This window comes from Rattus rattus, chromosome 8, assembly GCF_011064425.1.
Source record: "Rattus rattus isolate New Zealand chromosome 8, Rrattus_CSIRO_v1, whole genome shotgun sequence".
NCBI classification, from domain to species: domain Eukaryota; kingdom Metazoa; phylum Chordata; class Mammalia; order Rodentia; family Muridae; genus Rattus; species Rattus rattus.
Window position 1 is genome coordinate 110520582 of NC_046161.1, and position 15086 is coordinate 110535667.

The 15086-nt window shown below is 43.3% G+C and overlaps 1 protein-coding gene and 1 pseudogene across 1 annotated transcript in view; one reads left to right on the plus strand and one right to left on the minus strand.

The window, feature by feature from the left end:
* Oxsr1 (oxidative stress responsive kinase 1) overlaps positions 1-15086 on the minus strand; it is an 89472-nt gene that overhangs the window by 51149 nt on the left and 23237 nt on the right. Inside the window, exons 3-4 of the mRNA XM_032911108.1 lie at positions 9840-9948; positions 213-354 (exon numbers count right to left, since the gene is read on the minus strand). Coding sequence (XP_032766999.1) covers positions 213-354; positions 9840-9948 — 251 coding nt within the window. The remainder of the gene's footprint in view (positions 1-212; positions 355-9839; positions 9949-15086) is intronic.
* LOC116907908 lies at positions 5307-6283 on the plus strand (annotated as a pseudogene).

Below are 15086 nucleotides of genomic sequence, written 5' to 3' on the forward strand. Positions count from 1 at the left end.
CGACTGGCTTACTTTTTGTTTTGTTCTTTAATGTTTATCACTTCCTTAATATTTATAGGTTGTATAATTCACACCGTAATAAGCAAAACAAACTAGTAATGCAAACAGCACAGGGCTTAGAAATAAAACAAATTCATAAATGAAAGAAAGTGTCCTCCAGGAGACAAAAGGCATGACTGCGTCACTAGGAAGGAGAAGATGGCCGCACGCACCTGTGGATCTGCCCGTTCTTGTGCAGGTACTCCAGTCCTTCTAAGACTTCTCGGAGGATTGTAGCGATGGTCGACTCATCCAAAACTCCGCCCTTATGTTCCCCCTTTGCCACAATGTGTTTAATAATATCCAGAACGGAACCTGAAAACAGAAAACATAGCCCTCTAAAAATTTTAACTCATTCAATAATTCAAACCACTTAGAACATTCACATAAAATAAATTATGTTAGAAGAAAGGAAAAAATAGCAAATACAAGGAAGTACAGATGCTTCAAACTGGAAATTCCAACCTAAAACAGAGAGTGACTAACCCCATGGAATGCTACAGCAGCCTCCCCTTTAGCTCTCCTGAGACCTTGGAAAGGTTAGTGTGGGATCCAGTCATCTCTGAAGAATGAAGGTCGGGTAAACCATGCCGCTCACTAACACTCCAATATAAAATATCACAAACCAACGTCTTCAACCTCGATTAGAATGTGCAGCATTTTATAACTGAGAGTGTAAAAATACAATGGAAATACAAGTCAAGTCAACGAAGAAACACTTGGAAAGTAAAACAATCACAGCTATTCTTGGTTGTCAACTTGACTACATCCAAATTATCTAAAACTCCAACATGGAGGTGCACAGCTGTGAGGGGTCTTCCTTAATTTGAAACAGGCAGGTCCACTTCTAACCCAGATCTCTAATCTGGGCCACACATGAAGCCATGGAAGCTTCACTCTGCCTGCTTGCTGTTGACATTGCTAGCAAAGCCAGACTGGCACCACACTTGTGGAAACCAGCTCAGACATCCAGACTGCTGGACTGAACATCTACTGGATTCTTGGACCTTCTGTTCACAGGCAGCCATTGTTGGATTAGCTGGACCACAGCCTGTGAGTCATTCTAATAAATCCCCGGTGGAACTAGAGAGAGATTAACTCTCTAAGTTGTTACTCTCGAGAACCCAAACACAATGATCAAGTACATAGATAAGCCAGGTAAGGCAGAGGTAAACCCAGGAGTAACAGCAGCCTTGGCTCTCCAGATGTCTCAGCTCCAGCTGCGCTCGGTGACAACGCTGCTCAACAAGCAGAGCAGCTAAAACTACACAGCACCAACAACCAAACGACTCACACTCAGACTCTCCACAGAGACTCGGAATCGCACAGGAAGGACTCCATTGGCCTCCAGGCACTATTTACCACCTACATTCTCCCTCTTTCTCTAAAATTTTTCTTCAATAAAATAAAGTCACTGGGTCCCACTGAAAATGTACTCTACTGCATGCTCTTGATTAACTCACCTGAGAAAGTTAACTCAAATACACAGAAAACCGTAATCCAGGAGGCCAGTGGTGCAGCTTGGCGGTAGAGCATCCTAGCCTCGGTTCCCAAACCAGAACACTGCGCTGTCAGCACAGCTTCTTTTAGCTCCCACTTAAGATCCAATGGCTTGATCAGGTGTGGTAGCTCATAAAGGTAGTCCTGGCACGTGGGAAGTGCAGCAGGAGGACTGGAGTCCAAGACCATGCTCTGTTGCAATGATTTCAACAGCAACCTCAACTACAGGACATATGGCCTCAAATGTTCCCTCTCAAGCAAAATAATCCCCTGACTCAATACTCCTGACTTAGTAAGAATAACAATACTAACAACACTAACAACAACAACAACAACAGAGCCCGAGTGCCCAAGAAAAAGAACTGGCACTGACTCCCGCACAAGGCCTCTGGAGCAGCCACGGAAGACACCCATCATAGAGCACAGGGATGGTCAAGCCTGAGGCCTCAGTGGGCTGCATTCCCTCCAGACTAAGCCAGAAGAAAGAGCAGGACATAAGGAAGAGGGTGATGACCTTCTTGGAAGGAAAGCAGACTAGAGAAGTTGAACTTCAGTGTCTGAAGAACAGAAAGTGATTCCCTGGCTGCTCTTGAAGGCAGAGACAGGTGAATCACTGAGTTCGGGGTCTACAGAGTGAGTTCCAGGTCAGTCAGAGCTACACAGTTTAATACAGGTTTAAAGTAGAAAGAAAAAAGAAAGGACTCCCTGCCTGGAGTTCCAGCACTCAGGCCATATGAAGAGAAGGGAGGGGAGCGGAGAGGACTGAAGAGGGCAGAATGGCTGCAAGTGAGAGTCTGCCTCTGGGAGCCAGTCCACTACCACTCAGGACTTGCAGCAGGAGACTTTACTCTGTCTAGAGATAAGGAGCCAGAGAGGTTCTAAATGCTACACAGCACGCCCTAGCACACTATTATAGGCCAGCTTTTCCTTCCGTGACACAGAATTTATAAACCTGTAATTCAGAGGGCCTAGGGAGACGTTCTGTTCCTACGAGTTTATCAAACACATGTTAAACCCTGAAGCAAAGTGACCCAATCATGACCGAATACGTTCATTCGTCTAAAACGGTCACAAAAACTATTTAGTGAGAAGGTAAAGCTCCATGTTTGAAACTTTACGAATTTTTAAAATAAAGACTGGAAACGGGGAGACTCTTGATAGAATTTAAAATCAACAAAATGTATTCATTTGACAATTCTGCCTACACTTTATTCCAGGCATTCGAGGCTCAGGCAGCAGGTCTGTCATACACTCAAGGCCAGTCTGTACTATACACTGAATTCCAGATTAGCCCAGCCCACAGTGAGCTCCTGTCTCAAAACACCATAAAACAATTAAATGAAACTTTGATAAAGTCCTATTATATTATTATCAGAACATGCTACAAAGTAAGATACATATGTCAGCCACGGTCTGGTGCAGGCCTTTATCCCACAGTTGGGAGGCAGAAGCAGACAGGTCTCTGAGCTCAGGGTCTATATACATGAGCTCTAAGACAGCCAGTGCTACACACAGCCACCATATATCAAGAGAAAAAAAGACAGGATGAGAGAGAGAGAGAGAGAGAGATGGGCTAATCCTATGGAAGCATTTTTTAGATTAAGATTCCTTTTTCCCAGATGGCCCTAATGTATCAAGTTGACATGAAAACTAGCAAGAACATATACAACACAAAGCTATCCACTTGATTTATTCAACAGCATATGGCATTTAATTCAGTGATGTGATTGCAATCTTCTCAAACATTAAAGTTACATAGAAGGTTCATGAGAAAGATGGTTAACATGGTAAGCGGAAGAGACTAACAACTATCACTGGACCCAGTCAATTAACCCAGTTAACTAAAGTAGGGATTAGGGGAACAGCTGTAGGAGTGTGCACTCTATCTCGTCCTTAACCACAATCTGCAAGGAACAGTGTACAGAGAAAACTCAAGTGTTTTAACTTTAACATGCAAGCTAGTAAAAACAAACAACAACAACAAAAGAGAAGCAGTGGACTCCCCGACTCTATAAGCTATAATTACATAAATATGAGTCCGAGAAGTCGCATCTTAAAAGACACTCTAACAACCTAAACACTTTGGTGAGCGCTGCCCATCAAACTCCATGTGCTACAGGCTGGGTGCCTGTCACCTGGTGAGATGCTCACCTAGCAGGTGGGTTCAATCCCCAGCAATGCATAAACCTAGTATGGCGGCTTCTGGTAATCCAGCACTGGAGACTGAATGAATAGGTCGGCCTCAGTATACACCATGTTGGAAAAGGCCAGCCTTATACTATATGAAAACCTATCTCAAAAAAAGTTTTCAAAAGAAAAAAAAATAAGATCCAAGCATTTCTAAAATAAAGCAAATAAAATACTAAAAAATGAGATTTAGTACAAATTTTGTAACAAAGCAAAAAGTTAAAAGTATAGCTCTTCTGCTCCCCAAATAATCTGTGTGCCATCACAACCTGAGCGAGGAGGGACAGCAATGCAGAGCCTGAGCTGTCCAAGGAAGTCACGCTAACACCAGTACAGTGTGGACACAGCTCAGGGGGAAGAGCACCTGCTGCTCCTACAGAGCCTAGGTTCTGTCCCCAGAAGCCACATGCTGGTTCACAACTGTCTCCGGTTCCAGGGGAGCCAATGTGCTCTTCTGACTTCTACGGGCACTGCACACACATGATACACTAATACATATAAATAAATACAGCTAATAAAAGTAAAAGAATGTAAAGACATTTTAGAGGAACTAACGATGTGAACAGCAGCAAAGCAGCTGCAGCACTAAGACGCCTGTTAATCTGGCAATGAACTCAATCTCGAGAACTGACAACACAATGCTCTCCTCGCTTTACCTTTATGGAAAGACCTGGTTTTAAAAACAAACTCCTTTAAAACTTCCCTATTATTTTTCTTCTTCTTCTGACAGGATTGGAGACTGAACCGTGGCATTGCGCATGCTAGACAATCATTCTACCACTGAACTATGCCCTCAACCAGTAATGGCGACCACCATTCCTAAGATGTTTCTGAGCCACTGAGCTTTAAAAGGGCCCACAATTTGCTTAGCTCAGTATTCCATTATAAGCCAACAGGTGTCAAACAGCTAAAAACTCCTAAATATTGATTAAACACGCAAAGCGTATCACTATTAGTCAGATATTTTACTGGGTCCTGCTTAAGCAAAGGTATTACCCATATTTTCATCTCTAAGAATATGACGAAGATAAGGATGGTTCTAAGCCCATCTAGATGTATAGATGCTGGCTTTCCTTCCTCTCCGAAGTTTCCCTAAGCACTTGGAGTCCTATGTACATGTATGAACATGATGCACACGAGTGGACTGAGGTCAGAGGACGACTTCATAGCCCCAGCCGCCTGGATCTTTAGAGATCTTACACCACAGAGTGGCGCTAACAAACTGCAGAGGCGGGTATCTGGACAGAAAATGGTTCTAAAGATTTATAAGAATCCAATAAATGCCAACACTACACAGAGACTACCTCAAAAACAAAACCAATTAAAAATAATTTAAATTAAACATATAAAGTGTTTTTCTTATTGCTGAAAATATCAGAATAAAATTCCTTAATGTAAATAAAAAATATGTGTATATATGTGTGTATGTATATGGTAAATGTAGTTTTAGTTTTTTGTTTTCTAAATATTGCTTAATATACCTATTAAGTTTAAACGTTTATTCTAGCTCTCGCCAGGCGTCCTCATTAGAGTGACATTGTCTTTAAACCCCACATGGCAATCCCTGACGCACCACTGTGATGCCCAGGGAAGACAGGGTGACCTGGAAGTCCAACTACTTCCTTAAGATCATCCAACTTTTGGATGATTACCCAAAAGGCTTCATTGTGGGAGCAGACAACGTGGGCTCCAAGCAGATGCAGCAGATCCGCATGTCCCTCCGCGGGAAGGCTGTGGTGCTGATGGGCAAGAACGCCATGATGCGCAAGGCCATCCGGGGCACCTGGAGAACAGCCGAGCTCTGGAGAAGCTGCTGCCTCACATCCAGGAGAACGTGGGCTTCATGTTCACCAAGGAGGACCTCATGAGATTAGGGACATGATGCTGGCCAATAAAGTGCCAGCTGCTGCTTGAGCCGGTGCCATCACCCCATGTGAGGTCACTGTGCCTGCTCAGAACACTGGTCTGGGGCCCGAGAAGAAGCTTTGGGCATCACCACTAACATCTCCAGAGGTACCATTGAAATCCTGAGCGATGTGCAGCTGATAAAGACTGGAGACAAGGTGGGAGCCAGCGAAGCCACACTGCTGAACATGCTGAGCATCTCCCCCTTCTCCTTCTGGCTGATCATCCAGCAGGTGTTTGACAATGGCAGCATCTACAGCCCCGAGGTGCTGGACATCACAGAGCAGGCCCCACACCCTCGCTTCCTAGAGGGTGTCTGCAATGTGGCCAGCGTCTGTCTGCAGATTGGCTCCCCGACTGTTGCCTCAGTGCCTCACTCCATCATCAATGGATACAAGAGGGTCCTGGCTTTGTCTGTGGAGACTGACTACACCTTCTCACTGGCTGAAAAGGTCAAGGCCTTCCTGGCTGATCCATCTGCATTTGCGGCTGCGGCCCCTGTGGCTGCTGCCACCACTGCTGCTCCTGCAGCTGCTGCTGCTGCCCCAGCCAAGGCCGAAGCAAAGGAAGAGTCGGAGGAATCAGATGAGGATATGGGATTCGGTCTCTTTGACTAACCCCCTCACACCAAGTCAGCCTGCTTAATTTGAGAAAGATGAAAATAAAGACTTACTTCTCTTAAAGCTCTGTGTGAATTTAGTTTGTTCACTTAAGCAGTTAAAAGCAAAAACATTCTTTAGGGAGATACTTTTGTGTTGCCATCTATGTTTCTAAAAATAAAGCTCCTAGTGGCTTTGTGAGAAAAAAAAAAACAAAAACGTTTATTCTATAATAGTAAAAGATTTTACCATCTTAAAAAATGTAGAACTTTTAATATTTAAATTATATATTAAGATGTTAACTTATAAAAAATACATGTAATTATATAAAGAGCAATGGACTAGGGCATAAAGCATCCTAGGGCTAGGTTGGAAAAAAATCAGACCCTGACCCAGGAAACCTAAGACCAGGAGAGACAAGAGCAAGTTAAAAAATACTTTATCCTTCCCACATCCAAGCTGCCTGTGATCAGGATCACAGAGAGAGGAACAGGAATCCTTTATTGAGGCAGTTAATGTGCATAAAGCTGCAGAAAAGATGGGTGAGCACACAGAGAAGTGATGAGAATTAAATAGATGCTTCCATTCATCACGAAACTTTTTTCAAAACATGAAAAACACTCTACTACACTTATTTATAAATCACAAATAAAGACAATGATGCTCTAGGTGATCAACAACAAAGATTCAATATTACCTAAGGTTCCCACATCTGTCCATACTGAAAAGAACCACGCTTGACCACCATCTTGACAGGTGGTTGGTGTTAGCAACCATCATATGAAATGGGCCTTTAACAAAGCAATCCAGTCTCTCCAGTGTCACTAATGGAAGTGAAACAAAAAGGTGAGTCTGGCTATGCTGAAAGCATCAGACAGCAAGGGCCAGCTCCTATTACACCTAAGCTATTTTGTGCACCACCTACATGGAAGCGCAGGGGACATCTCCACTTCTGCGACCTGCGGTCACCCTTAGCAGCACCCAGGAACACAGGAAGGCATGCTCATTCAACAAAAAGTAAAAAGGTTTACACCTGAAATTCTTTTCCAGTGAGAGACACTTTGTAGAGAGAGAGGTATATTTTCTTCTAAAGCCTAGGTTTCTCTGAGGAAGTATGAAGTAAAATGGAAATCAGATTCTCTTAAAAAACCACACAGACACACAGAAACTAAGCAACACAGGAATGGGAAGGCTGAGGCCCTGTCACTCTTCAACCATGCTACACATTCAAACCTAATCCTTACTGATGGGGCAAAATGGCTATATCACTATAGCCTGTGTCTTCAGATAACCATAAAAATATTCAATCTATACATGCTAAATGTCCATGTGTTTGTGTATGCTATATATACTCTATAAGAAAAATATGGAATTATTCTAATACTGGAGGAATCAAGATTTTCTGGTCAAGAGAAAACAGATTCAAGTATAATATTAAGTTTTATAAATTTATATTATATTCAGTAGAAAATATTAATGTGAAATGATTTATTTATAACATACAGTATTTCCAAGCTCTAAAAGCACTGAGGCCACAGCACTGGACACTCCAGGTATTTAAATTATGCTGTGTAATGTCAACGCTTCTTAGAATACTGATTGACTATAGATCTAGGGAGAAAGAGATACAAATGTGAATCTGAGAAGTTCTGAACATGGCTGGGAAGACAGCAAAAAAACAGCACCAGGACCTCCGTTCAATTCCCAGAACCCACTTGAAAGAAAAGGCTGGGCATGGTGACTGCACTTGTAATCCCAGCCCTGGGTAGGCCTTACAAGTGCAGTAAAGATTCCTGGGTAGGATTATAAGAGCCCTGGGGTTTGCTGGCCAGCCAGCCTATTGGCAAAGACCAAGGCAAGGAAAGACCCTGTCTCAAAACAAGGAAGGTGGTGCATCTGAAAAATAAATAAAGTTGTCCTCTTACCTACTGCACACAGATGAACACGAACACACAAAAATAGAAACATGTGTGCACATGTACATGCGAACATACACACAAACACAGAGAGGGGGAGGGGACGGTGAGAGAGAGCTGGAATCAAATAGCAAGGAACAAGCTCTATTCTAAGCTTGCTCCAAACCTGAAACCTTCCTGCCATAGACTCTTACACGCTCAGGTTACAGGCGTGAGCCATCACACCCAGCTCAACAATCAGCTGTTCTAAAGTTATTTTAGATTTGCTTTATGTGAGTACTTTCCTTGAGTGTATAAAGAAAGCACTGGATCTCCAGGAACAGGAGTTATGGATGGTTGAAGCTACCATGTAGGTGCTAGAAATGGAATCGGTCTTCAGCAACAAGTTTTCTTAACTACTGAGCCATCTCTCTCGAGGCCAACAATCAATTCTTAAAACACATCGGACTGTTCCTTTGCTCCTGAGGGCCGGCAGGCATGCGTGCTGCAGTGCACATGTGGTCCAGACACCTCGCAGAGCTGCACTCTCAGTCAGCCTTTGCACAGGTCCCAGAGACCCACGGAGACACTAGGCTTCCACCTCCCAGCAAGTGTTTCACCAGCTGAGCCATCTTGCCTGCCCTCAATCTTTTTGTTCTGCCTTTTTAATGGGAACCATAGCAGAGATTAAAGAGCCCCAGTTAATAAGGCAGGGTTCCTCCTTTAGAAAAACAAAAACAATCAGGGGGCTGGAGTGATGGCTCAGTGGTTAAGAGCACTGACTGTTCTTCCAGAGGTACTGAGTTCAATTCCCAGCAACCACATGGTGGCTCACAACCATCTGTAATGGGATCTGATGCCCTCTTCTGGTGTGTCTGAAGACAGAGACAGTGTACTCACATTAAAAAAAAAAAAAAAAAAAAATCTTAAAAAAGAAAAAGCATATTTACAAAAGAAAAAATGCAATAATAAAAATAACTTCTAATGAATTATATGATTTAAACAAGGACTAAATGCTAAAATAATAAAAATGTAAGTCCTACACGGATATAGAAAATAATGCCAAAGTTTCATCTCACAGATTACCTGATAACCACTAGGAAAATGGTTTTCATCGAGAGGCCTGTGTTGTCACAACCTTAAGCAAACAAAACTAAGAGTACTATTAAAGACCCACTTAGAGAGTAAGCACTTCCTGATGTGGAGCACTGTGGAATGAACACTGCAGGTCTGGGATACTCAGCCTGAATCTGATCAAGCTTTCGATCTACACTCAGTAAGCTAGAAATGGAAACACAGACTATGAGTGACATCAAACAGAAGAATCAAATAAATCAACATAAATGAACAAAATTTTTCAATCAGTTTACGTCCTGAAAGAAAGGAGGAGGAAAAGAAAGGCAAAACAGCCAAATGGAAAAGTGTTAACCTACCACAGCTACACACTAGCATCTGTTTCACTGAAACTACACTCTCAGTATCTCCTCAAATGCAAAATATCCACAAAACCCTATCAGGATGAGAAAACTTTTTATTCATTGATTTTTTTAGATAGGATCACACTGTATATGTAGCTCTAGTTGACCTGGAACTTGATATGTAGATCGGGCTAGCTTTGAACTCACGGAGTTCTGCTTGCCTCTGCCTCTTGAATGCTGGAAAATATTAAAATTTTAACTTAATGAAACTTAGCATTCTACTGCAGTCTACTCACCTCCACTTAGCAGCTTCATGACCAGCCACAGCTCATCTTTTACCACAAAGGATGTGTAGTAAGACACAATGTTAGGATGATGGCATTGACTCATAGCTTGGATTTCTTTCTACAAAGAAAAAAATACACGGTCATTGACTAAATTCCAGCTTAAAGCAATCCCTACCAATAAGCAAGTCTAGATCTGGCCACCCCAAAACTACGTTACAGTCTTTCCTGGGATTTCCAAGGAACTAGTTTCTTCCTGAAGGCTAAACTGGAACTAGGAGTCAGGCCAAGCTGCACACGTCTCCAATCCTGGCACTTGAGGAAAGGAAGTGGACAGTCTGACCAAGATGCACAGGAGGCCAGATCCTGTCTCAAAAGGCTAAACCAAGCCAGGTGGCTGTGATGGACGCCTTGAATCCCAGCAGAAGGGAGGCAGAGGCGAGCAGATCTCTGAGTTTGAGGCCAGCCTGGCCTCCAGAGTGAGTTCCAGACCTGTTAGGGCTACACAGAGAAACCCTGTCTCAAAACCCCCACCTTCCCCTCGAGGCTAAGTGAGAAAGTGTGGAGGTTTCCGTCCGTCACTGCTGACCCTACCCCTTGCACACACTGCACTGAGGATCTGAGACTACGGACACACAGACACACGCTGCTTATCACACAGGCATCCCTGAACAGCCATCTTAGAAGTCAGGCCCACAGTGAGTCATTACTAATAAACAGAAGGAAGGGACTTCTGTCTGTGGCGTTGTTTTGTCTTAAAAAGGTATCAGGTGGCCTAATTTTTGTGAAAAGACTTAATTTTACACCAAAGAGAAATACACTGAAATAGACAAGGTTATAAACTAAATGCAGAGTAGTGGACCCTGTGCCAAAGCCTAATTCTACCTTGGGTTACGAAATGTAAATGAACAAAGGATCACAAATGCTTTAAAGAACTGAGTGAAGCCAGCCCCTCTGTTCTCACCCTCTCCCCCGCCCCACTCCTATGACGCAGACACCGACTTCAAGCTTCTGTCTCTGGACCTTGAACCTACAGCTCCCTCTGTATCACACAGTCCCACAGCATCTTCACTTAGGAATCTGGTTTCAGTGGACGCACTTTTACCATTTTTCCAGGCATCACGGTTCGTCAGGTGATGCCGTAGCTGCTTCTGCTTCTTCTACCACCACCACCACCACCACCACCACCACCACCACCACCATCATCATCAAAGGCACTGTAACAACTTTATTCTTTCTGGATGGGAGAGGCCTTAGACCAGAAGTTCCAAGAGCCCATAACTTCAAAGCACCTTCTTGTGCACCTTCTCCCCTCAAAGCACATAAATACTACACGGTATGTCATGTGCTTAATTGTCTGGTTCTTTCAGACTGAGGGCTACATGAAGGCAAGAATAAGATTCCCACACGTGATGGCACATGTGTGCAGTCCTAGCACCTGGAAGGGGAAGGTAAGAGAAATAAGAGTCTAAAGGACAGATTCAGCTACATAGAGATTTGTCTTAAATATTTATTTTATTTTATGAGTATGAGTATTTTGTCTGAATGTATATCTGTAAGTGCCTGGTGCCTGTGGAGGTCAGAAAAGGCCATGAGATCCTGGAATTGAAGTTATGGGCGGCTGTGAGTGATCATGTGAGTTGAAGTTGAACCTGGGTCGTCTGGAAGAGCAGCCAGAGCTCTTAACCACTAACCTCGTCTTCCAGCCCCTACTAGAGTTCTAAGGCCACCCTTAAGGCTACATAAAACCCTCTCTCATAAAAATAACAGTTACTGAATCCTGTCTTTCCCAACCATCTTAGAGCTGAAGATGTAAGCTCATTAGGAGAGCACTTGCCTAACATGTACCAGATTCGTAGTTCAATGTCCAACATACACACATACAAACACACACACACACACACACTCACTCTCAGACATACATGTATACATACACATACATGTATTGCTTAAAATAAAACCTACACGGGCTGGAGACACGGCTCAGTGGTTAAGAGCCCTGACTGCTCTTCCAGAGGTCCTGAGTTCAAATCCCAGCAACCACATGGTGGCTCACAACCATCTGTAATGAGATCTGATGCCCTCTTCTGGTGTGTCTGAAGACAGCTATGGTGTGCTCATATAATTAAAAAAAAAAAAAAAAAAAAAACTCTTTAAAAATGGAACCTACGGGGTTGGGGATTTAGCTCAGTGGTAGAGCGCTTGCCTAGGAAGCGCAAGGCCCTGGGTTCGGTCCCCAGCTCCGAAAAAAAGAAAAAAAAATGGAACCTAAATTATTCTTATTTGGGGTGCGTGCGCGCGCGCGCGCACGTGTGTGTGTGTGTGTGTGTGTGTGTTCCTATCAAAGTCAGAAGAGGGCAATAGATCACTTGGAGCTCTTACAGTTACAGGCAGTTGTGAGTCACCTGCCTTGTGTCCTAAGAACTGAACTCAGGCCCTCCAGGAGGATAGCAAACGCTCAGAACCACTGAGTCATCTCTAGCTCCTACACTCACTGCCTAGTTATTTTCTGTGCACACCTCCTCACAGAACTGTAAGCGCAACAAAAAACTAGGAGTATTCTCTGCATTTACCATTGTGCCTGACACACATGTACACCTCTAATAAATATTTGTTGAATGGGAGAAATCTGTTGAGAGGAAAGTTTTATACGGCTTTCCATTTACTCATACATGCCTTCTATTCTTGGGATAGAAAGGTTTTTCATTCTTTAAAAATAATAAATGAAATGTTCAGCAAATGTTATTTTTTCATCTTTTCTAGTTAAATGCAAATTTATTTGTAGCAAAGACCTTGTACATATTTTGCAAGCCCTAAAGACACCAGCAGAGGCTTTTGCAGGGTTCCTTAACTTCTAAACCTCAGTAAATAGGAAAGGAAAAGAAAGAAGGAAGGAAGGATGGACAGACGGACTTGCCTATTTATGGTTAGACAGGACTTCAGGTAAGACGTGCATGTAAAAAGGAAAAGATGCACAGCATGTACATGATAAATTAGTGATGATATCTAATATTACAAGAACCAACAGGAAAAGCCAGCTAAGATACGGAAGGGTGGTGAAGAATCTGTCTGGAGGAGCTAGGAGCTCAGGTTAGCCCTACAGACTGTGAGGAAGTAGCAGCAGAGTGGAACAGAAGGCAAGTGACCTCCACCCCAGACCCACTGAGCCATATTCCCAACCCATAGGAATACTGAAGTATGACACGATGTGAGAGACATATTTAAGGGACAACTGCTTCACTGCCTTGCTGGCCTTGCCCTACACTATTTCTGAGGACAGGACACCAGCAAGGCAGAAGTTGTTCTAATTGAAGCGGTTGGAGCTCAGGTGGCTACTAAAAGACTGCCAAGATAACCCCTAACTTCAGCATAATCCCATGCCAATGTCAAATGTTACCCAACCACAGAAAATAACCTCCCTAGAAAATCTCCATCCAAACCCAGGAAAGGTCCGTTTCTCCCTTTTCTTAGCCTGACATTCCATTGTCTTTTACATCTAGTTACGAACTCCCAGCCCCCAACAGCTGGAGCGCTGATCTGCAAGTCTACCTCCTATTCAAGTCAGCAAAGGGTCTTAAAGATCCACAAGTTCAAGAGGAAATTAGAGCCCAGTATGGGATAAAAGCTAGTTGTATAAGGGCTAGAGGGATGGCTGCAGTTAAAAATGTATATTGCCTGCTCTTTTCAGAGGACCTGAGTTTGTTCCCAGTATCCACATTGGGCAGCTCACAACAGACATTAACTCCAACTTGAAGGGATCTAGTATCTCTGACCTCTGCAGACACCTACATGTATGTGCACATGCCCGCCATCATATACAACACAAATATACACATAATTTTTAAAATACTAAGTCTTTTTTTTTTAATTGATATCAGGCCAGGCATGATGGGACATGCCTCTAATCACAGCAGTTGGAAGGGAAGCACAGAGAGCTGTTGAGTTCAAGGCCAACTTGGTCTACACAGAAGTCCAGGCCAGCCAGGGCTACTGTGAATCCCTGACTGAAATGCAAAGAAGCAAACAGCAGCACAATGATCACTGCAAAGGCGCTTGATTGAGCAGCTCATACGTGCATTTATTACGTGTATTTATTACGTGTACCAACTACGCCAGGCCCAACTGCTGACCACCACAAATCCCCATAAAACCGACAGACTGGTAAAGAAATTAAAGAGTACCATGCCAATAGAAAAATAAATAGCTTGATAAAGAAAAGTATTAGACATCAAGAGTCCACTAGAGAGACACAACTAGGAGGTACAATCAGCAAGCTCTCTGAAGTCCTGCTGCACCGACTGGGAAAAATCTTTCCATTGTTTATTATCTGGAACCAGATAATAAAGAACCTTTGAGTATATTAAAAATTTAGGGGTTGGGGATTTAGCTAAGTGGTAAAGCGCTTGCTTAGGAAGCGCAAGGCCCAGGGATCGGTCCCCAGCTCCGAAAAAAAGAACCAAAAAAAAAATTTAGCCTTTACCCTAACAGCTAGAAGACATCAAAGGTCTAACCATATATGTTTTCACAAATCACTCTGGCTGCAATTTAGGAAATAGAAGCAACTATTCTCCTTATGAGTTAGCGGTACTGGAAGAACAACAGCTCATTCTTAGGTATGGCAAGAGCCCTACATTACATTGATACTAGGGGAAGTAGAGAGAGCAGCAGGGCTCTTACAAATCTTCAACTGTCTTTAAAGGCTTAAAAATCAGCGGCTCAGTGAGAGAGCACTTGCTTAGCACATGCCAGGCCAAGGTTCAATTTCCAGTTTCAAAGTTAAAAAGGCAACACAGAGGAAAGGGAGGAGCCAAAGGTAAAGAGGAGCTGTCAACAGCAGACTTGCAGCTGCTGAGGGAGGGAGGCCGGGGACAGCAGTGACATGCAGTGTGCCAGCTGCAGCTTTGTGTGGTGGGCTACCCTCTGAGCTGAGCCTGAGAAACTGCTTATTTCCAGAGTTTTCTAGCAGGAGACTACCAAGGACAATAAAGAGCCTCAACAACCCTCCTCTTCTAAAGGCGTCAGAATCTCCCTCCACCATGACAACACCTGTCCCAGTTATGCCTTTTCTCTCTGAACAAACACAAATGCCATGCAAGTGTGTATCATTCTCACTTAAGTTTCCAACACCCTCCTTATGACCTACCTAATCTACCCTTGCTGGCGAGACTGCTTCTTCAAAGTGTTTTACAGTCAGTTAATGGCTTTCTTTTTTCTTCCTTTCTCTCATCTTTTAAAAGATGGAGTCTAACTGTAGACCAG